This window comes from Oryctolagus cuniculus, chromosome 1, assembly GCF_964237555.1.
Source record: "Oryctolagus cuniculus chromosome 1, mOryCun1.1, whole genome shotgun sequence".
NCBI classification, from domain to species: domain Eukaryota; kingdom Metazoa; phylum Chordata; class Mammalia; order Lagomorpha; family Leporidae; genus Oryctolagus; species Oryctolagus cuniculus.
Genome location: NC_091432.1, coordinates 218,082,253 through 218,107,333, shown reverse-complemented (window position 1 = coordinate 218,107,333; position 25,081 = coordinate 218,082,253). Strand labels below are relative to the sequence as shown.

The following is a 25,081-nucleotide window of genomic DNA, read 5'->3' as shown; positions in this document are numbered from 1 at the left end:
TGCATGTCATATCCAAGTGCAGGTTTGGGTCCCAGCGACTGCACTTTCAATGCAGCTTCCTGCTGATGTGCACCCTGGGAGGCAGCTTCAGTCCCTGCCACCCATGTTGGAGACTGGGACACAGTTCCTGGCTTCTGGCTTCAATCTGGCCTGGAGTTAGCTGTTGCAGGCCTTTAGGGAGTGAACCAGTGGATGGAAGATGTCACTTGCTCACTCGCGCTCTCTGTCACACTGCCTTTCAAATAAATTAATTAATAAAAAGAAAACAGGATTAATAATCAGTTAACAACAAGGTTAATAAATCAGAAAATATCCGAGTGACTCTGGAAGAGCCAGGAGAATGGATAACACCAGCGTCTTGGGGACACGAGGTTCAGCACGCGCATCGTTAGAGTCCCAGGGCCGGGAGAGTAGACGGCAGAAGCTGTGCTGAGAGACACCATGTCAGACCCTAGATGTGCTCTGAACTCCTGGCAAGATCGACATGAAGAGAGCTGTGCCTAGCCACGGGGACTACAACTACTAAAACCCAAAGCAATAAAAACCAAAAAAACATGGCATCTTCAAACGGTAGAAAGAAAATAACTAACAAGAATTCTTTACTTACCAAAAATACCTTACAAAAATAAACACAGTATTTTCAACGAACAATTTTCCATCGTAAGTCAAATACATAGATACACCATATTAAATGCTACATTAAAGACAAGTGTATCATCAGTTCTGGGGGAAGGAGATTGGTTTCGGTTATATGGAAACACAGAAAGGAACAAAGATGTATTTTTAAGCAATAAATGAATAATAAAAAATGAACATGTAGATAAATCTAACAATATTGACAGTATAGAGCATCAGTGATAATGCTTGTTGTGGTTTATAATACAGAGAGAATTTAAATCCATCACAAAAATAGCCTAACAGACAGAAAGGTGAAGGCTGTGAGGAGTCTGGTTCTCCAGGAAGCAACACAAGCAGTCACAACAGATTTGAGTAAGCCAAGGATGCTCCTTTTATCCTAGCAGGGGTAGGGAAACTTTTTTCTGCCAAGGGCCCTGTGGATACTTATAAAATTATCCACAGACCATACAAAAGTATCAACTTTTTTTTTTTTAAAGTATCAGCTTTTAAAAATTAGCCTGCTATACATTTACTGAATTTCAATTCTCAACATGCAGTAGCCTTGGCAGGTCCAGACTGAATGAACTGGCCTCACACAGCCAGCCAGTGGGCCATTCCCTAGCCCTGCCTAAGGTAACCATTAAATGAAAAGAATATACACCATAACTCATAGGCTAACAGATGACAAAAAAAAAAAAAAAGGGAAGAAGAAGAAGAAACAAGGAAGTCTTTTTTTAAAGATTTACTTATTTGAGAGGCAGAGTTACAGGAAGGGGTAGGTAGAGACAGAGAGAGAGATCTTCCATCTGCTGGTTCACTCCCCAAATGGCCAAAACAGCTGTAACTGGGTTGATCCAAAGCCAGGAGCCAGTAGCTTCTTCTGGGTCTCCCATGCAGGCCCAGGGGCCAAGCAGTTGGACCATCTTCCACTGCTTTCCCAGGACATTAGCAGGAAGCTGGATCAGAAGTGGAGCAGCCAGGACTCAAACAAGCACTCATAGGGGATGCCGCTGCCACAGGCATAGGCTTAACCTACTATTCCACTGCACTGGCCCCAAGAAGTCTTCATCTAAAAGAAGGCAAAAAGGAAAGAAAAAAAATAAAAGAATACAGAAAAAGTACACAAACAGAAAACAGTAAAAGGGTACCTATCAGCAATTAGACACAGCACAATACTCCAATTAAATTAAAATCCAGAGACAATTTTTTAGAAGTAAATAATTTTTCAGAATTAAATAATCCCTCTATAAAGGGGTTATCTGAAATATTAGGATACAGATACGCTGAAAGTAGGATGAACAAAAATGTGCAATGTCATCCCTCATCAAAATAAAGTTGACTTATTAGACAAAGTAGATTTTTAAGGCAAAAACTCTACTAAAGATGGACATTTGGGGCCAGTGTGGTGACCTGGAGGGAAAGTCACCGCCTGCAGCACTAGTATCCCACATGGGCGCCCATTCAATTCCAGCTGCTCCACTTTCAATCTAGCTGCCTGCTGGTGCACCTGGGAAAGCAGCAGAGGATGCCCAAGTCCCTGGCCCCCTGCACCCACTTGGGAGACCAAATGAAGCTCATGGCTCCTGGCTTTGGTCTGGCCTACCCCTGGCAGTTGCAGCCATTTAGGGAATGAAACAGCAGATGGATGACTTTTCTTTTCTCTGCCTCTCTGTAATTCTGCCTTCCAAATAAATAGTAAATGTTGAAAAAAAAAAAAAAAAAGAGGAACATTTCATAAACACAGAAGAGTCACTCCATCAGGAAGTTTCAATAATTCTAAATTTGTATATATGAAATAGCAGCAATACTTACCAGAAGTGAACTAAAATAAATGTTCACACAAAAACCTGCACTGGGCCGGCGCCGCAGCTCACTAGGCTAATCCTCCGCCTTGCGGCGCCAGCACACCGGGTTCTAGTCCCGGTCGGGGCGCCAGATTCTGTCCCGGTTGTCCCTCTTCCAGGCCAGCTCTCTGCTGTGGCCAGGGAGTGCAGTGGAGGATGGCCCAAGCACTTGGGCCCTGCACCCCATGGGAGACCAGGAGAAGCACCTGGCTCCTGCCATCAAATCAGCGTGGTGCACCGGCCGCAGCGTGCCAGCTGCGGCGGCCATTGGAGGGTGAACCAACGGCAAAGGAAGACCTTTCTCTCTGTCTCTCTCTCTCACTGTCCACTCTGCCTGTCAAAAAAAAAAAAAAAAAAAAAAAAAAACCTGCACTGACTGTTCATAGAAGCCAAAAAAAATGAGCAACTCAACTGATGAAAGTATAAACAAAACGTGGTGTATCCCCACATTGGAATACTATTCAGCACAGAAATGAAAGTACCAATATATGCTACAATAGGAATGAACCAGAACATGATGCTACACAAAAATATCTAGACATAACAGGCCACACAACAAGTGATTCTGTTTAGAAGAAATGTGAAAATGCACAGAGCAGTGGTTGCCAGGGAGTGGGAGAGGCGGGAGCAGAGAGTGACTGCTAATGGGTGGGGGTTTTGGAGGGACAGCGGTGGTGATGAGGACGGTCTAGAATTAAAGCGTGGTGATGGCTGTACAGTCTGGTGAATATATGAAAAGCCCACTCAACTGTATGATTTAAAAGATGGTGAATTAATGCTGTATGAACTGTCTCTTTTTTTAAACTAGAGAATTTTTTTAAAAGTTGTTGGAAGTAAAAGGAGAAGGGCTGGTGCTGTGGCATAGCAGGTTAAAGCCCCAGTCTGCAATGCTGGCATCCCATATGGGTGCTGGTTCGAATCCCAGCTGCTCCACTTCCAATCCAGCTCTCTGTATGGCCTGGGAAAGCAGTAGAAGATATCCCAAGTGCTTGGGCCCCTGCACCCACATGGGAGACCAGGAAGAAGCTCCTGGCTCCTGGCTCAGGATTGGTGCAGCTCCAGCCATTGCGACCAACTGGGAGTGAACCATTGGATGGAAGAACTCTCTCTCTGCCTCTCTCTCTCTCTCTGCCTCTGTGTAACTCTTTCAAATAAATAAATAAATATTGAGAGAGAGAGAGAGACAGAGACAGAAGAACTAAAAGAAAAAAAATCTACAGTCATAGTTGAAGATTTTCTCATCTTGGTCCCTGATAGAACAACCTGACATCGGTAAGGTAACAGACTTGAACACGGCACTATGGACGCCTTGCTGATGCACACAGGCAGAAAGCAGCAACCGGAGCTGCAGAAGAAGCTGCCTTCGACTGGGCCCTTCCTGCGGACTCCAGGGAAACCAGGCCCTGTGTTATGCATGCATCACCTCCTGTGACCCCATTCTCTCTGGAGGCAAGAAATGGAGGTGCAGGAGGAACACAGAAGGTGAGTGCCTGGCCCAAAGTCCCCAGCTGCCTCCTTACCCCTCCCCTATGTACAATCTGCCAAGAGATTGGCCTAGACTTTTCCTCACATAGATATACCCCATGGGGCTGGAGTCACTGCAGTCTGATGCAGACTGGAATAAACACCAACAGTTAATGACCCACATCATCAACAAGAATACACATCACACACTTACCGCATACCAGACAGGGAGAAACTTTTTTTTAAAAAACAAAATAGCAACAATTTATTGAACTCTCCTCAAGCTGGTCATGCAAAGCTGCAAGCATTTGAAGCATTCAACACTTTTAATGCCACTGAATCCTCACAGCAACCTGCCAGTGAGCTCCTGCCTATGAGGAGGGAGACGCGAGGACAGCAAGGATGCTCGCTGTCCCCAGGCGGCAGGACTTGGATCTGAACCCATGTAACGTGAGAGCCCAAGCAGGGAGCTGCTGCCTCCACCCCCACACGATGACGCTGCGCCAGCCCCACGGGGGACATGTCTGCTTTTACACGGAGCCGCAAGCCACTGGAGCATGCCCGTGTGTGGACCTCCCCGTCCTTGTAGCCCTGTAACCCAGGAGGGACGGGGGTCACCAGGATCCTATGCAGGAGGAAACCATGGCTTGGATGCAGAGAAACGTGTCTGATGAGCGTGACCCTGCACGCCCCAGCCCACGCTGAGACCACCCCAAGCGCTAAAGAAAGGGCAGCAAAGAACACAGCAAGGGCTCTCAGTAGAACTTTAAGTTGGAAAACAGCCATCTTGTCATCCAACAGGTACATTTTTATTCTCTATTATCATACTCACCAAACACAGGCTTCGCCCTGTGCATAATTTCACCGGGCACACTTGCCCTTGGACTTGGCTAAAGATAGACACCTAAAACAACCGCTTTCAGGGGGCTGATCCATGCACAAGACCCTTCTCCTCTACCTCAGAGAAAGTGAATGATTGGATCTGTCCCCAGGGTGGCAAGTGAGCTGCATCGTTAGCTTTCAAGTTCGCCAGGTCTGTTTTATACAGTAGTACAGAGGGTAAGGGACTCAGCCAGGTGACACAGCCGGGAGGCTGCATGGATCCAGGACAAGAACCCAGGCCTCCTGCGAGCCAGGCCAATCTTCTGCCCAGTGGCACATCAGGCCCAGGCCACCGGAGCCAGGCGGGGCTGCGAGACTGTGACGTGTGCAGTGACACCTGACAGGCCAAGGACTAGGGGGTAGCAGAATAAGCTGGGACTGCCACAACTCTCTTCCTGGAAGGACCCCCAGACTCACACAACCCACCCACCACACAGATGAGAAACAGACCCCCAGCCAAAGCAAGCACCTCGGCAGAGGCAGGTCGGGTCCAGACACAGGTCCAAACCAACCTTACCATTCAGCTGAGCTGGGAGAACAATCTGCAACAGTTGCTATGGAGATGGCAAAGCAATCGATCCACAGGATTTTTTTCCTTGAGCAGGTCTAGGTCATGCATGGAAAGTATAAAATGAAGTCTGTGTCCTCGAGGAATTTATCAACTAGAGAGAAAAATAAGCAGGTGCACAGGAAAGCAGAATTGACAACACAAAACATCAATATAGGGAGCAGCTGTATCAGGAATTTAAAAGAAGGCAAAGAACAGGCAGGGCTGGCTGTGGTGGACAGGTTCCTGAAGGAGGATTATAGAAAGTGGGGCTTTGAGGCATGAACAGGAGTCCAGTAGATTAAAAAAAAAAAATAGGTACTTCCAAAAGAATACTCCTAAAAGTTCTTGGAAAAACTGAAGGAAATGGTAAGTGTAATTTAGTGCAAAAATCAATTTAATTCCATGCAGTTTTTTCATCCTACACATTTTCCATGAACCTTTTGAAGACCCCTCATACACACAGATTTTGAACACTTTTGCACCAAAACAAACTTATTTTTTAATTTGCTTTCTCCAAGCTTTTTAAGGTACCCTCGTAAGTCGGTTCAAGAGTTTCAACTTCAGAGGACAAACCTGCAGAGGAAGGCCAAGTCCTGGGGGCCGCAGGGCCTTCACATCCCAGGCCGGGGCTTTTGACCTTGGGCCCGCGGGGCACTGGGTCTTCCAGCCAGCCTCTGAGCTCATCACAGAACCCCACGAGGGTCGATCACATTGATTCCAGAGCAGCATTAGTGTTAGAGACCACACATGTCAACCAGCGTCTGGAGCATGGAACCACGACCACAGCGTGCGTGCCGTGGACCAAGGAAGGCCGGCCAAACAGGCCCGGTCTCCTCCAGCGCTCCCCTCGGCAGCTCACCGCCCTCCGTCTCCGTCCTCCGTCTCTGCCTTCTGTGGCTCGCGGCTGGCGGCTGACAAGCACAGGTGCCGCTGTTCTTACACGAAGTAGGGGGCAGAAAAGCTCCAGGATGCAGGAAGTTCTCAGTGCGCTCATGTTCTCCAGACTGGAAGGAGGCAGTCTCAAACGGAGGAGGTCAGAGGCCACAGCAGAAAAGCAGTGTCCTCTTTAAGAGGCTCAGTTTCCCAGCCTTCCACGGTGGGGCCGGGGATGGGCTTGCCACGGAGACCAAGCCCTATACACGCCACTGGCCCAGTCTGGTCACCTCTGGACCTCCGAGCAGTGAAAGGGCTGGGAGACCGGCCCTCCCATCCATGCCCACGGTCCTCCGTGGCATAGAGTAGCTCGGACTGGGGCCAGCCAGCAGCTCCTCGAGAGGCCAAAGCCACGCCGACAGGGCCCCAGCTGCACCCCTCCTAGCTTGGGGCTCACCATCGGCCATCCCAGGTGCCAGAGGTCTCCCCCACTTCTCAGTCTTGGAGGAAAATGAGGCTCTTCATCCCGAGGTCACCTGGCCAGGAATGGGCAGCAGCCGGCGCCCAGGAGGTGGGCTTCTATGAGCTGGCAGGGACAGGGAACCTTTGGAGAGTCCAGGTGCCGTGTCCCCGCGGCTTGGGGGAGCTGGGAGGTCACCAGAAGCCGGGTGTAGTAGCCACCGAACACCGCCAGCAGCTGCTGGGCCATTTCCTAGGAGAGGCAGGGAGTAGAGTGAGGGCCATGGGGACGCACCTCCAGGGCAGGGGCACTGGTGCTCACAGGGAAGAACCAGAACCAGGCCGGGCCGGGCCAGGGCAGTCCAGAACCCCAGCTCTGCGGCTCCCTGGCGCTGGGGGGCCCACAGACTCAGCGTCCCCACCACCACGGTGGGTGGGTAACTGCTGACTGGCAGTGCACAGCGAGACGCAATCCCAAAGCACCAAAGAAGCCACCAACTGCACCCGCACACATCTGCGCGTTGCAGTGTGCTCAGTCTGGAAGGTACATGTGGTCAAGGTGAAGCAAACCCCGCTTCAAGATGAGGGGAGCATGTTGTGGCTCAGAGGGTAAAGCCCCGGGTCCGCAGTGCCAGCATCCCATACGGGCACTGGTTCACACACCAGCTGTTTCACTTCCAATCCAGCTCCTTGCTAATGCACCTGGGAAAGCAGTGGAAGATGGCCCAAGTGCTTGGGCCCCTGCATGCATGTGGGAGACCAGGGAGAAGCTCCTGGCTCCTGGATTCAGATCAGCTCAGCTCTATCCATTGCGGCCATTTGGGGAGTGAACCAGCAGATAGAAGATTGCTCTCGTTCTCTCGCTCGCTCGCTCTCTCTCTGTTTCTACCTCTCTGTAACTCTTTCAAATAAATAAAACTAAATCTTTAAAAAAAAAAATATGTGGAGGGAAGCGGTCAGCCTTGTGGTGTAACAGGTTAAGCCACCACCTGCAAAGCTGGCATCCCATATGGTTGCTCATTGGAGTCCCGGCTGCTCCACTTCCAAGCCAGCTCCCTGCTGATGGCCTGGGAAGGCAGCAGAGGAGGGCCCAACTGTTTGGGCCCCTGACACCCTTGTGGGAGACCTGGAAAGAAGCTCCTGGCTCCTGGCTTCAGCCTGACCCAGCCTCAGCCACTGAGGCCACTTGAGGAGTGAAACAGCAGATGGAAGATCTCTCTCTCTCTCTCTCTCTCTGTCTCTGACTTTCAAATAAATAAATATTTTTTTAAAAAAACTGAATTTAACACAAAAAGATACTGTATGATTTGTCACTAATTGGTGGCACCAGGGTGGTAAATTCATAGACACAAAGCAGAATGGTGGCTGCGAGGGTGGAGGGGGGAGGGTAAGGGAAGCTTGCATTGGATGGGCATGGAGCCACCGTGGGGAGATGAAAACATCCCAGAGACAGATGGGGGTGCCAGGTCACACGTGTGCATGCACTGATGCCACGGAACCACGGGCTTAAGAGTGGCCATGACGGTAACTTTAGTTCTTGATTCATTTTTAACTTATTAGAAAAGTGGAGCAACAGAGAGAGAAAGAGAGACAGCGACACAGAGCAATCTTCCAACAGTGGTTCATGTCCCAAATGCTCACAACAGCCAGGGCAGGGCAGAGCCAAAGCCAGGAGGCCAGAACTCAATGGAGGCCTCCCACGTGGGTAGCAGGGACCCACCTGCACCACTGCATTGAATACCCAACCCAAGATGGTAAATTCTAAATGTATATTTTACCACAATGGAAAAAGTTTAAAGGTAAACTTTGAAAAATAATTTTAAGAATCAGAAGGAACGCACGCTCTGAGCACAGCTTTGTGTAAAGTTCCGCTCGGTTACCCAGAAGCTGGGATTACAGGGAAATGCTGGACCTGCTGTCCACTCTGTAACAAACTCCGCTCTAAGTTCCGGCCGGCCGTCTCCATCTACAGAGTCAGTCAGCAAGAACAGGCTTTCGGGGACAGCGCTGTGGCTTAAACTACCACCTACAGCGCCAGCATCCCACATGAGCAAGGGTTCGAGCCCCCGCAGCTCTCATTCCGACCCAGCACCCTGCTAATGCCCCTGGCTTCAGCCTGGCCCAGCCCCAGCCACTGTGGCCATTTGCAGAGTGACCCGGCGAACAGAAGACACCTTGTGTGCGCATGCGCTCTCTCGTGTTCTCTCTCTAACTCATTCTTGCTCTCCTTCTGTCACTTATTGCCATTCTCCCTTCAGATAAATAGTCTGAATGAAAAGGAAAAAATTGCATAATCTTCAATCAGCCGGGCTGGCTTCCGTCCTTGGCCGTGGCACACTCTGCCTCGCTCTGTGATGCTGGACAGGTCAGATGCTGTCTGGGGACCTTATTTCACCCATCCAAGCAGAAAGAAGATAACGCAGACCTCGGACGGTGAGTGCGAGAACCGCACACATGACAAAGGCGCTGGAAAAGCCAAGCGGCCATCCTCACGCTCTCTGCAGGCTCCTAGTGAAAGGGGAGGCGCTGGCCATGCTGAGACTCAGGCACTGGCTTTACTTCCTCTCCGAAATTACCAGGGCAGCTACTTTAAAAACCTGTGCACACACACTTGCTACTCGTGACAGGAAATCGTACTGCTATCGGTCTGAGTGATTTTGAAAAAAATAATTTGAAAGATTTGTATTTAACGGGCTATTGCACATAAACCCAGCCACGCATGCCAGCATCAAACATGTGATCTTATCCATCTTTTCGGGTCTTTTTTAAAAAGCCAGCGGGATGCCGGTGAAGTTTAACACATTTATCCTCTTCCCTTTAAACAGTGCAAACTGCACGTCTCCCACTCCCCACCAGAACGAAAGAGAAAGTCTGAGCTACTATGGATCTTGAGTCCCCAAAGCTCCTGGCTGAGCTGGAGAGCAGGAGCTCTGTGGAAGTTCCAGCTGTCACCCAAGGCTGCCCCTTGTGGCTTTTCTCCCTGCCAGCAGGGTGCCCTCATGGCAAGAAGCAAGCTCAAGCTGAAAACCAGACTTCCGGATTGCTGGGCTCCCGACGCTTAGCCTTATCCAACAGAGAGCGGGACCCAGCGGAAGTCTACAGCTGGAGGGATAAGCAGTCAACGGGGCTGCACACAAATTCTACCACCCAGCTGTGATTGAAGTAGCTGGATAGATGGATGCTGGGAAGGATAAACGGATAACTGAGTGACCAGCTGATAAAGACCCAAATATTCATCAGTATGTTCATGGTTAGGAAAGCTACCATCCACCAAAGCACTTTTTATCTATCCAGTGCAACTATCAAAAATACCATCTGGAGTGGACATTTGGCCTAGTAGTTTAAAAGATGCCCATCCGTGTCTCCTATCATAATGCCTGGGTTCAAATCCCGACACTGCTCCCAATTCTAGCTTCCTGTTAATGCACACCCTGGAGGCAGCTGGTGATGGCTCAAGGAGTTGAGTCCCCACCACCCATGTGGGAGACCTGGACTGAGTCCCTGGCTCCTGACATGAGCCTGGTCCTGTCCTGACTGTTGCAGACATCTGAGGACCAAATTAACGGATGAGAGTTTGGTCTTCCTCAATGTCTCTGTCTCTGTCTCTCCACTCCAAATAAATAAGACAATTTTTAAATATTTTACATAATATCCAAGATATTAAAAAGAACAACCAAAAAATCCTATAAATCAACTTTAAAGGTGCCGGGGTGAAGAGAAACAGACTGGAAAGTGGGGTTTGGCTAGAAGATGGGTATGGTTCAGAGAAGCCACGACTCCAAGAAGCCGGAGCCGTGCAGACTCGCCCCGCGAGGGGGGACGCCCCGCCGCAGCGCCCTCACCTCCGGCTCAGCCTCAGGAACCAGCTGGTGCAGCTCGGTCTGCATGAGCGCCCTCTCTGGAGGGCGAGCAGTGCTGGGCAGGAGGGGTGCAGCCTCCAGGTCCGCCGGCCCCTCCACCACCGACGCCTCTGGGCTCACCCCGGTCTCCATGACGACGCATAACTGGCTCAGTCTGCTTCTCAGCAAAGACTGCAAAGGAAACAAGGGGGTTGGGGGGCTCAGGTGTGTCCTAAACCTGGGTGGGGTCTGAGGGGCTGTCATTCCGTCCTCCTGCGGGCCCAGCAGAGGACGGAGCCACGGACAGACTCAGAGGCTGACCTCAGAAGAACGGAGGAGCTGAGCCATAGTGGTGAGCGCACATCATTCCCCAGCAGAGAACGGGCCTCCTAAAGTACTGCTCCATCCATGGTTTCATTTGTTCTCCAAGGCAGCCTGGGATGTGGGGCATCTCTAACCGCACATATGTGGTTACAGTATATGGGGTGAGACCCCGATGCCGGCTGCAAGACTGGCTGCAGCACTTCCAGGACCCAGGAGAGGCTGATCCTGGGGCAGGAGCCCAGCCTTGGAGCCACAGGCCTGGCCTCCAGGTGGGCATCAGCACCAGCTCCGGGACCACAGGCGGGCAGCAGGGCTTGCCAGAGCCTGTTTCCCCCTCTACTATCAGAACACGATCTCCCTGGACTTCGGGGACAAGGCCACTTTGAACCAGGGACAGCCGTCTAAACCTGTGACACTTAGAGACCCACCAGGATTTACTGTGAATGTTATTGTAGGGCACCTTTTGTCCTCCAAGGGCCATTTGGATATTTACAACAACATCCGCGGGTCACACAAAGTTCTCAACTTAAAAATCCGCCTGCTACAGATTTGCTGGAATTTGAGTGCCGCCTGCGGCTGCCTTGGCAAAACCAAACCACATGATTTCATGGGCCTTGTGCAGCCCTCGGACTGGACGGTCGCCACCCATTATAAAGAAATAAACACCCACTATTGGAGATGTGCAAGGTGTGATTAATTAAAAAGGAGCAGACAAACAGCCATGATTCCCAAACAAAGCATCCACAGGGTCCATGCACGCCTTCTTCCTCCCAGGTGACTCTGGGGACTTTCCTCCAAGGCTGAGGGGAGGCCACCTGCACAGCACGGCCCTCTGCTTTTGTTGGGGCTTCGCTTCTGTTTCACTCCAGATGCTTACCTCTTGGCTGGTCTTCATTTCTCGCACGTGGTCAGACAAAAACTGGGTGCAGTCCTCCAGGTCGAAGTAGACAAACCAGAGCTGTGGGGAGAGGCTACTGTGACCGCTGCAGCTCAGCCCACCACCCGCCTCCTGCAGCTCACCCAACGGAGGGCCGCCTGGTTTACCCCGGGGTTGGCAGACACCTGCTGCTCTGCTCTCTCCCAGAGCCTCTCGTCACAACCACGTGGCCCCGGGAGGACGGCTAGGAACAGGGCTTGCCGGCAAACTTCAGACACGTCCAGCCCGGTTCCGGCCGGCTGCGGCCCCACCTCCCACAGGTCACTAAGCACAGCGGCCAGACTCCAAACCCTCCCAACACCACACATCCAGCCACGGCCACCACCTCTGTTGTCGGTGGTGGGACACCCTTCTGTCAGGAACCAGAACTTGCAAAGAGGTAAATCTCCATGCCCTGGCCAGGTCTCAGGTGAACAGCTTGGGGGAAAAGGCTAAGTCTTTCCCCCTCTCCTACCTCACCTTCTGCTTGAACCTCAATAGTTCCCAGAAGGTCAAGTTCAACTTAACCAGGCTGAACTCCTCCACGTTCACTCATCACATGACATTTGTCAGGGCCACACCTCCCACACATCATAACCAGTGTTCTGCACAAAACTGGTGACCCTTGTCTCACACCTCCACCCACAGACCCCTTCCCTCCTGCCAGTCAGATGCAGGGGACCAAGGTCACATCCCTCTTTGCCTACCCATCTTGCCACTGTCTCACCCCCAAGGGAGTGTTTTTCAGTGGGCTTTTAAAAAAATATTTATTTTATTTATTCAGCTGAAAGGCAGAGTGACAGAGAGAGGAGAGAAACAGAGACAGAGACAGATCTGCCAACTGCTGCAACAGCCAAGTCTGGACCAGGCTACAGCCTGGAGTCAGGAGCTCCATCCAGGTCTCCCACATGGGTGGCAGGGGCCCAAGGACTCGGGCCATCACCGACACGCCGCTTTCTCAGGTTTGCTAGCAGGAAGCTGCATCCGAAGTGGGCCAGCTGGGATTCAAACCCGCACTCCATCCAATACAGGATGTCAGCCTCGCAAGCAGTAGCTGAATCCACTGCACCACAGTTGGCGGTCCTGATTTTTTTAAAAGGCTTTTACTATGAAAATTTCCAAACATGAACAGAAGAAGATGGCACCAAGCCATTGTCCTCCTTCAGCCATTAATCACTGCGGCCACGCCGGTGCCCTCTCTACCCTCACGCATTGCGCATCCCCAACACCCCCCACCCACTACTGCGCACCCTAGTAAATTTGAAGGACATCCTAGACATCGTGGCACCTCGTCCCAAAATAGCGTCTTGAACATGAAAGAACTCAAGCTGTCTGAAAAGATGAGGCCATCCATTAGTCACCCATCTATCCATGTATTCAGCTAACGTCCAAGCCAATTGCCAAAGCTGACTCAGCGGTGAGTAAGGTAAACGAGGCTACAGAGGACCCCAGGTGCCAGGAGCTCCCAGCCTGGGAAATCACACCGGAACTGCTTCACCCCCACACTGGACAAGACGGCCTCACACCCCACGCTGTCTCAGGTGTGATCAGTCCCCACAAAGACAGGGGTCTGGGGTGTTCTCTGCTGCAGCCCCAGCAGCCAGAACACAGCAGGCTCTCAGCAAACACTCAGAAGATGTGCAAGGCACATGGACATGGTGCTTCTTCCAGCTTCCCTGTGAACACCACGACCACCCCCGACAGTGCATGGGCTGTGACTGGTGACATCACAGACCAGGTGCCCAGCCCAGGAGACTCTGCAAGCAGGTGGGCGGTGGGCAGAGCCCAGCCAGGCTCAGGTGACTGAGGGCTTATTCAGCCCCAGCTGTGTCCCCACCCCTGAGTGACCTTGTCCTGGGCACTTTAAGATCTCCCCACTGCCTTTAGGACAAAGACAATGATGAAGCCAGGCAGACAAAGCCTGCAGGACCTGAGCCTCCCTCTCTAGCCTCATCTCTCTCTCTCTCTCTCTCTCTCTCTCTGTGGGGCCACTCCTTGGGGCCAGGGAGGCTGCTCTAACAGTATGCCTGGGAGCTCCGGCAGGACAGGGACCTTGTAGGGTCCCTGAGCATCTTCACTGGCCACAGGGCTTAGTGCAGAGCAGGAGTAGGTACGCGCTGTTCACAGCCATCTCATCAGCAGACTCCCAGACACACAGTGCAGGCTGGGTGAGCGTGAAGCCACCTCTCGCAGTTAGCCCAGCCCCGAGGTGGGCCACGCGGGGGCGGTCACTCCAACACGCGGTACCTGGATCACACTCTGGCATCCTTCCACCGTGTCCGTCACCCCCAGCAGCACCCGGTGTCTCAGCAGGGCTCCATTGGCAGCCGCCAGCCTCAAGTCAGTGTTGGTGTTGGCCTGTAAGACAAGCATCAGCCCCTTAGTCAGAACTCCAGGCTGCCACCACCCCACCCCTAGACACCATGGGACAATCCTCACCCTCGGGTCTCTTTCCTTCCCTGTGAACCCCAGGGATTGTGGGGTTGTCAGGATAGTAAACTCCAGCGTTAGGCATCCCTGGCTGTGTGGCCCTCAATGAGGTATGTCCCATCCAGCCTTGTTTCCAAATACAAAGTGTGTCCTGGTTTCCCAGGAACGTGGTGACAGCTAGCTGAGACTGCATAGGAAGCACTTCACCTTGGTCCTTGGTCTCGGCCGGGGTGCACAGGGAGCTGTGAGAGGCGGTGGGAACAGACGTTGCACCTGCTTGGTCTATGCAGCACACAGCGTGGTGCCTGGCCCTCACACGAGACTCTCAGAATCAGAGTAAACAAGGCCCAGAGGGGCTGAGCTATAACCCAGCCTAGGCTGCACAGCTAGCAAATGACAGAGGTATCCTGCCCACTTGGGAGGTTGCGTCAGGCACAGACATCAGGCCTCACGCACAGAGTAACTGCTCCTTAAATGCGGGTCGTTATCAGGACGGAGCAGATCCTGCAGGGTCTCCTGGATGAACAAACAGCAACCGTGGTGCTGTCACTGTGCCCCCGGGGCCTCCATGCTGCACCTGTGAGCACAGGCCCGGTGGTGTTCGTCTCCACTACCTGCGCCCAGCACGTTACCTGGTACTCACAGGGCTTCATAAATCCCAGCTGAATAAAAGAAGGGGTGGGCGTGTTGGGGGGGGAGAGGGGAAGCAGAAGAGCAAAGCAGGCATTCCCTGAACTGCATGAGCGACGCCTGCGTCGTTGAGGCACCTGCCACGGGCCGGATTTTTTTGCTTGCTTCTGCTAAATCAGATCGCGCTGTTCTCTCCCCTCCCCGAGAAAAGCTCCTTGTGGCAGGAGCAGCCAGCTCAATTTTATTTTTTTATAGCCAAGCACAGGGGCCATGAAAGCATCAACAGAGCCCAGGGGTAGCATTAGTTTTGTCATCTTTTCAGAATGATTAAGCCATAAAATTCCTATTTGTCCCTGTGAACGTAGGCACTAAATGGAACTCATTCCCCACCACCCTGCCCTTCCCCTTGTGAGCGAGGCAAGGGGGCGTCTTTGCTCCGGGATCTCAGAGCTCAGCTCTGTGCAGGGGCTGCAGGCTGAGGGGACAGGAACTTTCCAAGGAGCCTGAAACACAGCGTCAGTGTGGCACACAGCACAGTGGTCCCCTGAAGATGTGTGCGCCCCATTCCCCAGAACCTGTGACTCTACCGCTAGTGGCTAAGGGGAGCTGAGGTGCTGGGCAGAACGTGTGCTGCTAACCGTCTGTCTTTCAGGCTCGGAGACTACACTTCATTATCCGTGTGGCCCAATGCAAGCCCCACGCCACGCCCCAACAGTGGAAGAGGGAGGCCCAGGACTCTGAGAAGGAGACTCGGGCTGTCAGACGGAGGAAGGGGCTGTGAGCCAAGGAACGCACGGGGCCTCTGGGAGCGGGAAACATAAGGAAACTGCTGCCTTCAGAAGGCATGCAGTCCGGCCTTCCTGGTTCCAGCCCACTGAGACCACGCCCACTTCTGCAGAGCAGGAACATGGGCTGCCACCAGACATCCCGCTTCTGCCATGTGTTAAAGCAGCAGCATCGGACAGCCCCCGAGGGAGGGGACAATCTGAGCATCCTGGCCTTGAACTCCTCTCTGCCGTTATCAGCAGCCTGGCCTTGGGCTACTCCTCGGGCCTTTCTCGGAGCCTCTGCTTCTTCCTCCTCTGTAAAAGGAGCGTAGCAGCCTCTATGCAGACAGGTGTGGGGGAGGGGGAGGTTAATGAATTAGCGTGCAAAGCACAGGAGGGTCTGCAACACAGGACGTGCTCAGAACGTAGCACAATGCACACACGGAGGAAACAGAACACAGTGAGTGTCCTATGCATCAGCAGGGGCCGCGGATGGAGCAGCCCTCAGCCACAATGCTGGGGAGCAGAGCTGCCCCACACTTCAGATAGCGACTTGGCGATACCTGCAGCAGCAGGACCTAAACACACAAAACTCACTCACACTTCACGTGCACCTTGCACATATAGCCTGGAGGTGACTTTATACACTACTTCAGTGCCTCCGCATTTGACTGAGACCGGTCACGCGAGGTCAAGTGTGGAATTTTCCACTCGTGGTGGCACGTCAGTGCTTTCTGAAGTTTTGGATCTTGGAGTGCTTCAGATTTGCAGATTAGGGATGCTCAGCCTGCACCCATCTTTCCTCTGAAGATGACCAGGGATCAAGAGGACTTGAGTTGGCACCCTGGCTCTGCCACTTACAGCAAGATTCAGAATAAGTTACCTAATCTCTCCGACCACTCATGCTGCCCCAAAGGGTACTGCTGGGATTAAATGAGGCATGGCTACCGCTAAGGGACCATGTCAGTGTCTGCCCAACACAGGAGGGAGCAGTAAATCACCACTCTCCAACCTTCCTCTGCACACGTCCAGGGCACGTCACTGGTGAACTCCCAGGGACACGGGGGCATGAAATGGTTCAGTTAACTAAAGGACCGCGAGGATACTGGTCATCGATGCCCTCCTCCCAGGCTTGCTCACTCGCTTTCCACACAGCTTGTTCCCAGAAAAGCAATCCACAAGGATTAGGTAGAAAACAGAGAACATAGTCATGCATGTGATTGGATTTCTTTTCGGTGCTGGGCATATGGGCTGGTGTGCACGCTGCTGCTTGGAGACATGCTTCGAGGTAGGTAAGAGAGAGATGCTGACTCAGGAGTCTCATGGCCCCGCTACCCTGCTGCAGGAGGCGTCTCACCTTCCTCTGGTGTCTCTCGAAGACAAGCATGAGGGTCAGGGTCAGGCTGACCGCGGCCAGGGTCACGAGCAGCACGCCCGCCCAGTGGCTGCCCAGGGCAAACATCTGGCTGGTGGAGTAGATATTGGCCCACACCACCACGTAGAAAACCTGCCGGGAGCCGGGAAGAGAGCGTGGTCAGGTACCTCGATCCTCAAACAAAGGAGCTCCGCTTGAAGGAACACACTGGGGACACTCCTGCCACCAGGAGGCTGATGCAGGTGCCCGGGTCTGTGGGGTGAGCTCCTGCTCCTTGTTTATAAGGAAAGGGGCTGGCAGCCACTCCTAACTGTAAGCCACCCTGACTGCAAGTAAGCTCAGAAATGGCAGGAAGCCCTGGAGTGAGATAAATGTTAGTCCAAAGCCCGCAGGGATCCTTCAATTGCTGTGGGGCCTAGGAAAAGTCAGAACACCTCTCTGCGCCTCAGTTTCCACATCTGTACAATGGGGGTAAGATCCCTACTTCACAGGGTTGTTCCAGAGTTAATAAGGTAATGGATTATCACCCAGCACTCATTAGGAGATCAAATGCTGGTTCCCCACCCTTCCCCTTCTCCTTAGACGTGGCACGTGGGAGGCAGGTGCGCTGTCTGACCACTGACACACAGAAAGCAGCAGCAAATCATCGTGGCTGAGAGCACACGTGCTGAACAAGACTGCCTGGGTTCCAGCACTGCCTGTGCCATACGTGTGTTCATGTATGTATGCTTACATGTATGTACAAAATACACACACTCATCAGATTGGAGCTAAAATGGACTCCTCTGTTGATGAACAGGAGGAGAAACCAAGTCCCAGAGAGGACAAAAGTCTTGGCCAAGGTCACAGTGCAGGTGGGTCTGCAAATTCCCAGCCCGAGCCGTGCTCAGAGTAAACCCTTACTTCCTGCGGGGACCGGGTCAGCACTCCCTCCTGAGAACTCTTTAGACTAAAGCCAGGTCCACGTGGCACAGCTGGGTCACCAGGCCCCAGCCCCAATCTGCTCTAGGACACACCACTGAATGTCCTAGAGGTGCCCCAGGAGCCAGGCGGGGCCGGGCAGGGTCACTGTGCGGCCCACACCCCCTTACCACAGCAAAGGCCAGCCGCATGGGCCTCGAGTTGTAGATGATGTATCTTCGCACTTGGGGCTCCAAGAGGGCGCTCTCTGCCAAGCTCCTGTACTGGTCAGCCGGCACCTGCTCAGGCAGCCACAGGAAAGACAGCAGTCAGCCCCAGGACCATCACACCGGCCTCCTTCCTGCCAGCAAGCCCATGGCTCCCAGTTCAAATGACCGTCCCATTCCAGGTCACCCCAGAGGGCAGGGCGAGCTTGGAACACCAGGTGGAGATGACAGGGTGCAGCTCTCAGGTCAGGCAGGCCTGGCACCCATGGGGAGCCGAGACAGCTGGACATCCAGCAGGGTGTTCTGCAGAGGGACTGCCATGCCCGCAACTCCCAGGCCTCGAGGCAAACACAGAGCAGCCCAACCACTAAGGCACAGGCCCTGGCTCAGACAGCCCTGGGCCTGCACCCTAGCCCTCCCAGAAACGTGCTGTGTGACCTGAAGCAAGGCATCCTACTTCTCTGAGCTTCCGTTGCCTCCTCTGTAAAACAAGGAGGACCTGCATGGTAGGGCTGAGGTGCACATTAAACAGGATAATACATCAACGGGGCTTGGCCAGGGGCCAGCCCCCTGGGGCTCCCATCACTACTGCACTGCCACCACCTGTTGACACAGACCAAATACCTGCTAACAAAGCTGTCCCCACACTGACAGCTGCACCCCAGGGCTTCTCAGACCTAGGTTCTGAATACCTGCGTCCTCCTGCCCAAAGAAAACTGTGGACACAAAGGCCCTGTGAGGGTAGACCCAGGAAAACAGAATCTAATCATCAAACATTGTATTGAGGAACACGCATGGCAGAAAAATATATGAACTGTGCACCAGTTAGAAAAGCCAGTTTGGGGGCCAGCACTGTGGTGTAGCAGGTAAAGCCACTGCCTGCAGTGCCAGCATCCTATATAGGCACCGGTTCGAGTCCCAGCTGCTCCACTTCCAATCCAGATCTCTGCTATGGCCTGGCAAAGCAGCAGAATGGCCCAAGTCCTTGGGCCCCTGCACCTACATGGGAGACCCGGAAGAAGTTCCTGGCTCCTGACTTCGGATCCGCACAGCTCCAGCCGTTGTGGCCATTTGAGGAGTGAACCAGCGGATGGAAGACCTCTCTCTCTCTCTCTTTCTCTCTGAGTGTAACACTGACTTTCAAATAAATAAATAAAACTTGAAGAAGAAAGAAGAAAGGATTTTCAGTTGTTAGATCTCTTTTCATCAACCTGCTATCAAGAATGCTCTACATGCAAGTTTCATACCTATGCAAAAACAAACCCAAATTAAAAGTATTTAAATTCTAATGGAGAGTGCACAACAAATACACATGAAACCAAAACAAAAGAGAGCCGACACTGTGGCATACCAGGTAAAGCTGCCGCTTGCCATGCTGGCATCCGTATGGGCACCAGTTCATGTCCTGGCTGCACCACTTCTAATCCAGCTCCCTGCTAATGGCCTGGGAAAAGCAGCAGAAGATGGGCCAAGTGCTTGGGCCCCTGCTACCCTCTTGGGAGACCTGAAAGAAGATCATGGATCCTAGCTTTGGCCTAACTCAGCTCCAGCTATTGAGGCCATCTGGGGAATGAACCAGCAGATGGAAAATTTCTCTCTCTCTCTCTCTCTTTCTTTCTCTCTCTCTCTCTCTCTAACTCTGGCTTTCAAATAAGTAAATAAATGTTTTTTAAACCCCCCCCCAAAAAAAAAGAAAAAAAAGAAAGAAGAAGGGAGAAGAGGAAGAAGGGAGAGGGGGAGGAGGGGGAGGGAGGAGGAGGAGGAGGAGGAAGAAGAGGAAGAGGAAGAAGAGCCAGTCTGAAGGCAATCATTTAAGAAAGGCATGCTAAGGGCCAGCACTGTGGTGCAGGGAGTTCAGCTGCTTGGCCAGCATCGATATCAGAGCCCCAGTTCAAGTCTTGGCTGCTCTGCTTCCAATCCGGCTCCCTGCTAATGCACCTGGGAAAGCAGCGGAAGATGGCCCAAGGACTTGGGCCCCTGCACCCACGTGGGAGACCCAGATGGAGTCATTGGCTCAGTTTCAGCCTGACCCAGCCCCGTTGTTGCAGCCATTTAGGGAGTGAACCAACAGCTAGAAAGTGCCCCCCCCTTCCTCTCCCTCCCTCCCTCCCTCTCTCTCTCTCTCTCTTTCAAATAAATAAATAAAAAGAAAAGCTGTCTTTCTGTGCAAAGACTGAAGGAAAAGGGATGGATCAACCCACTGGTGCTGACGCGGAATCAGCTCTGCTGATGTGGGAAGTCTGCCCTTAGAGGTGGCAAAGCGTTGATCTAAACAGCGCTGCGACTCAGTTTTAAAGGCATACCTTCTGAAACCCTCAGGGTGACAATAACAACGTGTCTCCCCCACCCTTCATTACCGCCCTCGGCTAGCGCAGGGATGACCTAAAGGTGTCAGGGGCTTGGGGAAGAGAGAGAGTAACCCACACCCGTGTGCTTCACAGCTTCCATAGCTAGCTACCCTGTGTCGAGCAGAACAAGTGCTCAGGCACGATTCCCTTTAATCCTAAGAACCCCTACATAAAGGCATTAACATTGTCCTCACTTACGGATGACGACGCTGAAGCTCGGAGAGGTCCCATCACCTGCCTAAGGTCACACGCAGAGCACAGCACGGCTGGATCGGCACCCAGACCTATGGCTGTGCAAAATCTGGGCCCTAATCGCCGGCCCATCACCTAATGAACTCATGTGCGCTTTCCCTTGCACACGCGATTCCCTCTCCTAAAATGCTGTTCACGGTGTTCAGCAAGTTGGTTTCTCTCTCCAGTTGGCTTATTGGCACTGTTTCCTGCAGACTTGCTACAGAAGAGCATCTTTTTTTTTTTTTTCAAGATTTACTATTTACTCATTTAAAAGTTAGAGTGAGAGACTTTCCCTCTGTTGGTTCACTCCCTAAATGGCTGCAACAGCTGGGGCTGGGCCAGGGTGACACTGGGAGCCAAAGATTCCAACTGGGTCTCCCATGTGGGTGCAGGGGCCCAAGCACTTGGGCCATCCTCCGCTGCTTTCCCAGGTGCATTAACAGGGAGCTAGATTGGAAGCGGAACAGCCAGGACTTGAACTGGCACTCTAATGTGGATGCCAGCCAAGCACCTCCTCTCCACCTAGCACACCCAGATTCAGCTTTCAAAACTGCCATGCACTGCCCCTTGCAGGCAAGCTGACTGTTTTCCTCTGGGAAGGTCTTCAGTGCCTGGGGCATTTATGTCATGTTGTCCTGATTTAGCCAATGCATGTCCATCTCCCCACTGGGCTTGCTGAACACTGTGTCCTGTTCACCTACAATGTTGGGCCAGCCTGGTACAGGGCAGGTACCCAAAACACACATGTGTCAGGTGACCTAACTGGGAACAGAGGCCAGTTGTAATACACCTTCCTGATATACCACAGCTAGAACAAAGTGTTTGATAAATATTTTGCGAATAACTAGACAAATGGATACATGACTGAATGGGTGGCTACCTGGGTGGATGACAGGTGAGTGGATGGGTAGACAGACGGGTGGTTGGATGAGAGGATGGATGGATGGACAGACAAATGGACAGATGGAAAGATGTGTGGATGGAAAGAAGCAAAAATGGTAGTGTCTCGGTAAGAGCCGCACTCACCTGAATGCCCCAGGCCTGCAGTTGGTCTTCTGCCGTCCCCAGATCGAAGGAGATGGGTGCACAGGTGTTGTCGACCCGGAGAACCGTGAGCACCTGGCCATTGCGGAGTTCTGAAAGCACACCAAGGGGAGCCCAGGGCCTGAGGGCATCACCTCCCTGGCTGGGAGAACCTCGTGACGAGGACGCACACAGTGGGACAAAGCCTGGACTTGCCAGGGAGGGGCCTGGCAGGCAGATGTGAGGCCAAAGTGAGGAGGCCACTGGCATACAGTGTGAGGCCACGTGAGTGAGGCTGGCGGTGAGTTCCCTGTCACAAGGGGTATTTAAAAAGAAGAAACAAGTAACCACAGAGGGGATGATGCAACAGACAGGAATTCGAGCTCTGCAAAGGGAGCGCAACCAAATAAAATTCCCAGCAGGCTCGGGTAGCCTGCGTGACAGATACCGGCCACGGGGAGCAGAACAACGGCTCCTAAAGACGTGGATGCCTAGCCCCCCTGGACCTGTGAACTGAGGCTGCAGATGGACTTCAAGTTGCTGATCAGCCTGTCTCACAGAGGGAGACGATCCTGGATCGGCTGGGTGGCCGGCCCCATGTAACTCCAAGCATCCTTAGAGGTGGAAGAAGTGGGCAGAAGCAGTCAGAAGTAACCATGAAGGAAAGGCACAGACGCCTTTGACCATGGAGGAAGAGGGCGTCCAGCCAAGAAATGCTGGCAGCCTCCAGAGCCGGGGAAGGAAACAGCTTGTCCCCTAGAGGCCCTGGGAAGGAGCTGACCCTGCCGACACCCTGACCTCAGCCCAGCCAGGCCAGGAGCAGACCTAGAACCTACAGAACCGGACGGTGACAAATGTGCATGTTTTAAGACAGTACCTTAGTGGCAATCTGTTACAGCAATCATAGCAGATCAATACAGGATGCATTGGTTAACCCTTCCCAATCCTATCTGTGGCTTCTTGTCCCTCTAAGAAATACACACCGGGGTGGGCATTTGGCACAAAGGTTAAAACGATGCTCAGGATGCCCACATCCCATATTAAAGTGCCTGGTTCACACCCTGGCTCCTCTGCTTCCAACCCAGCTTCCTGTCAATACGCACCCTGGGAAGACGCGCATCAGATGGCTCAAGTACTTGGGTCCCTGCTACCCACACGGGAGATCCAGGCTGAGTTCCGAGCTCCCGGCTTCAGCCTGGTCCATCCCTGACTGCTGCGGGCATTTGGGGAGTAAATCAGCAGGTGAGAGATCTCTGTCTCTCTATCTGCCTTTCTTTCAAATTAAATGAAAATAAATGAATTTTAAAAATTTAAAAGTGTGCATGGGTGCATGCTCACACACATGCCCCCACACAGGCAGGTCATGACAGCTATCAAAACTCACTCTAACAGTGTCGGGATGAAGCCAGGCCCCAAGAGCAGCTGGGGGCTGAAAACCCAGGAGCCCGGGGAAGGAAGGGCAGCAGCACAAAGCCCAGCCTGCCTGCCCTCGCGGGTGAGGAAAGGAACTCTGGACTCAAGGACAGAGACCCCCTTCGACCACGGCAGGTGGCCCTGCAGGCCGCCCATCAGACCGCTCGTCAGGGATCTTTGTTGGGCGGAGGGAACTCTCAGCCCTGGATCCTCGGGTCCCAGCATTCAGCCACGCATCGCTGAGCACTGAATGTTCTGGTGTGTTCCTGGTGGCTTCTGCTTAGGCCATAAGGCAGGACTGGAGGGACCACACTGTCAATACGTCCTCTGCTGGCCAAAGCTCCCGTCACCGCAGCACAGCTCTGAGCAACTCCTGAGTCTTCAAAGCCACAGGACTAGCTCTACCTGCCTGCAGAGTCCCGCCCCTCCCCCTTCCCTCCCTCATGCAACCCATCACTCAGCCCTGCCAACTGGGCCACCAGAATCTCTCTGCATCCACACACCTCTGCACCTCCTTACCTCTCCCTTGCACCTGCTCGGGGGCCTCCTTCCTCGCTTCTCCAGCGGCAGAGCGCGAGTCGGAGGAAGCCAGTCCCCTGAGTAAAGCACTCAACAGCTTCCCGGTGCCCTGACGACGAAAACCAACCTTCCTATCCTACCTTCCCAGCCCTCGGGAGAACAGGCCTCTCCCAGACTCGCCTTGAGCCACACCATCCTCCTTTGCTCCTTGAACATGCGGCATTCGTTTCCCACTCCTTAGAACGCTTCCAGCGAGCTTCTCCCAGTTAAATCCCGTGCACTATTTGCATCCATTTTCATGGGGAGGTCTCCTTGACCTCCAAACTCTTAGCAGATCATTTTCTTCTGTTATACCTACCTACGCCTTTTGCTCTTCTTTCCATGCACCCAAGAATGAAAATACCCACATATACAATTGTTCGATGAAACGTCATCTTCCTTCCCTACCAGACCAGCTACCCCACATCGGCTGGCTCATCACTGAACTCCCTGAGCATACAGGAGGCACTACACATAAGCTTTAGGTATAAATGAATGAATACGACAGGACTCTGGTCCCCAAACCTGTTAGGGGTCTTTTCTCACAGGGTATCAGTGATGATCGCAAGGATTCCATAATTTCATAATTCTCTGATCCAAGGATCCCTTTCCTTGCATCTCACCAAGCAGAACTTTGCTTTGTTGCTGCTCTCACTGCCTCTCTTGTTTTGTTCCATGGGAGGGGTGAGGGATGTGGAGGCAGGGGGGTGAGTTGGAGGAAGCACCCGCCAGTGTTGGGGTTCGAATTGTAGCTCAGCCTCTCGGGAAGAGAGCAACCTGAAGCCCTGGGCCTTTCTCCTCTCTCCCAGGATGCCCAGATCCCCTGCAGAGGACTTGAGAAATAAGCAAGAGAGAAAGGACGAAGCGCTGACCACAGATGGGCCCCTGAGGAGCTGCTGCTCTGGTCATCTGCCAAAAGCCAGCCGGGCAGATTGGAGAACGCACGGCCGAGCAGCACTGATCCGCTTCTCCTTGGTTTCCGCCCCCTCCCCCCACCTGCTGCCAGAAAGGATTTAAGGTGGCTTCATAAAAAATAAAATGAGAAAACTGAATTTTAAAATAGCAAATCAAGAAAATTAGGCAAAAAGAAAATAAAGGCACGGGGCTGGCGCTGTGGCGCAGCAAGTTACCTTGCCGTCTGCAACACCGGCATCCCACACGGGCTGCCCCAGTCCCATTCCAGCTCCCTGCTAATGCACCTGCGAAGGCAGAGGGAGATGGCCCGAGTCCTTGGGCCCCTGCCACGTGAGAGACCTGGAAGAAGCTCCTGCCTTTGGTCTGGCCCAGCCTTGGCCGTTGCAGCCATTTGGGGATGGAAGGTCTCTCTCTCTTTTTTCTTTTTTTTTTATTTTTAATTTATTTGAAAGACAGAGTTACAGAGAGAGGTAGAGACAGAAAGAGAAGTCT

The 25,081-nt window shown here is 52.7% G+C and overlaps 1 protein-coding gene across 4 annotated transcripts in view; it reads right to left on the bottom strand.

Moving 5' to 3' along the window:
* Nucleotides 1–573: 573 nt before the first annotated feature.
* Nucleotides 574–25,081, bottom strand: part of TMEM268 (transmembrane protein 268) — a 37,646-nt gene continuing 13,138 nt past the window's right edge. For 2 of the 4 annotated variants that reach the window (XM_051842662.2, XM_051842659.2), the window contains 7 exons: nt 21,707–21,816; nt 18,063–18,170; nt 16,954–17,103; nt 14,017–14,127; nt 11,731–11,811; nt 10,533–10,721; nt 574–6,943 (listed from right to left, as the gene is read on the bottom strand). In XM_051842662.2, coding sequence (XP_051698622.1) covers nt 6,764–6,943; nt 10,533–10,721; nt 11,731–11,811; nt 14,017–14,127; nt 16,954–17,103; nt 18,063–18,170; nt 21,707–21,816 — 929 coding nt within the window. In that variant the 3' untranslated portion in view covers nt 574–6,763. Of the gene's footprint in view, nt 6,944–10,532; nt 10,722–11,730; nt 11,812–14,016; nt 14,128–16,953; nt 17,104–18,062; nt 18,171–19,449; nt 19,543–21,706; nt 21,817–25,081 lie in introns of those variants that run through there. The other 2 variants (XM_051842673.2, XM_051842669.2) reach the window with 2 other exon arrangements.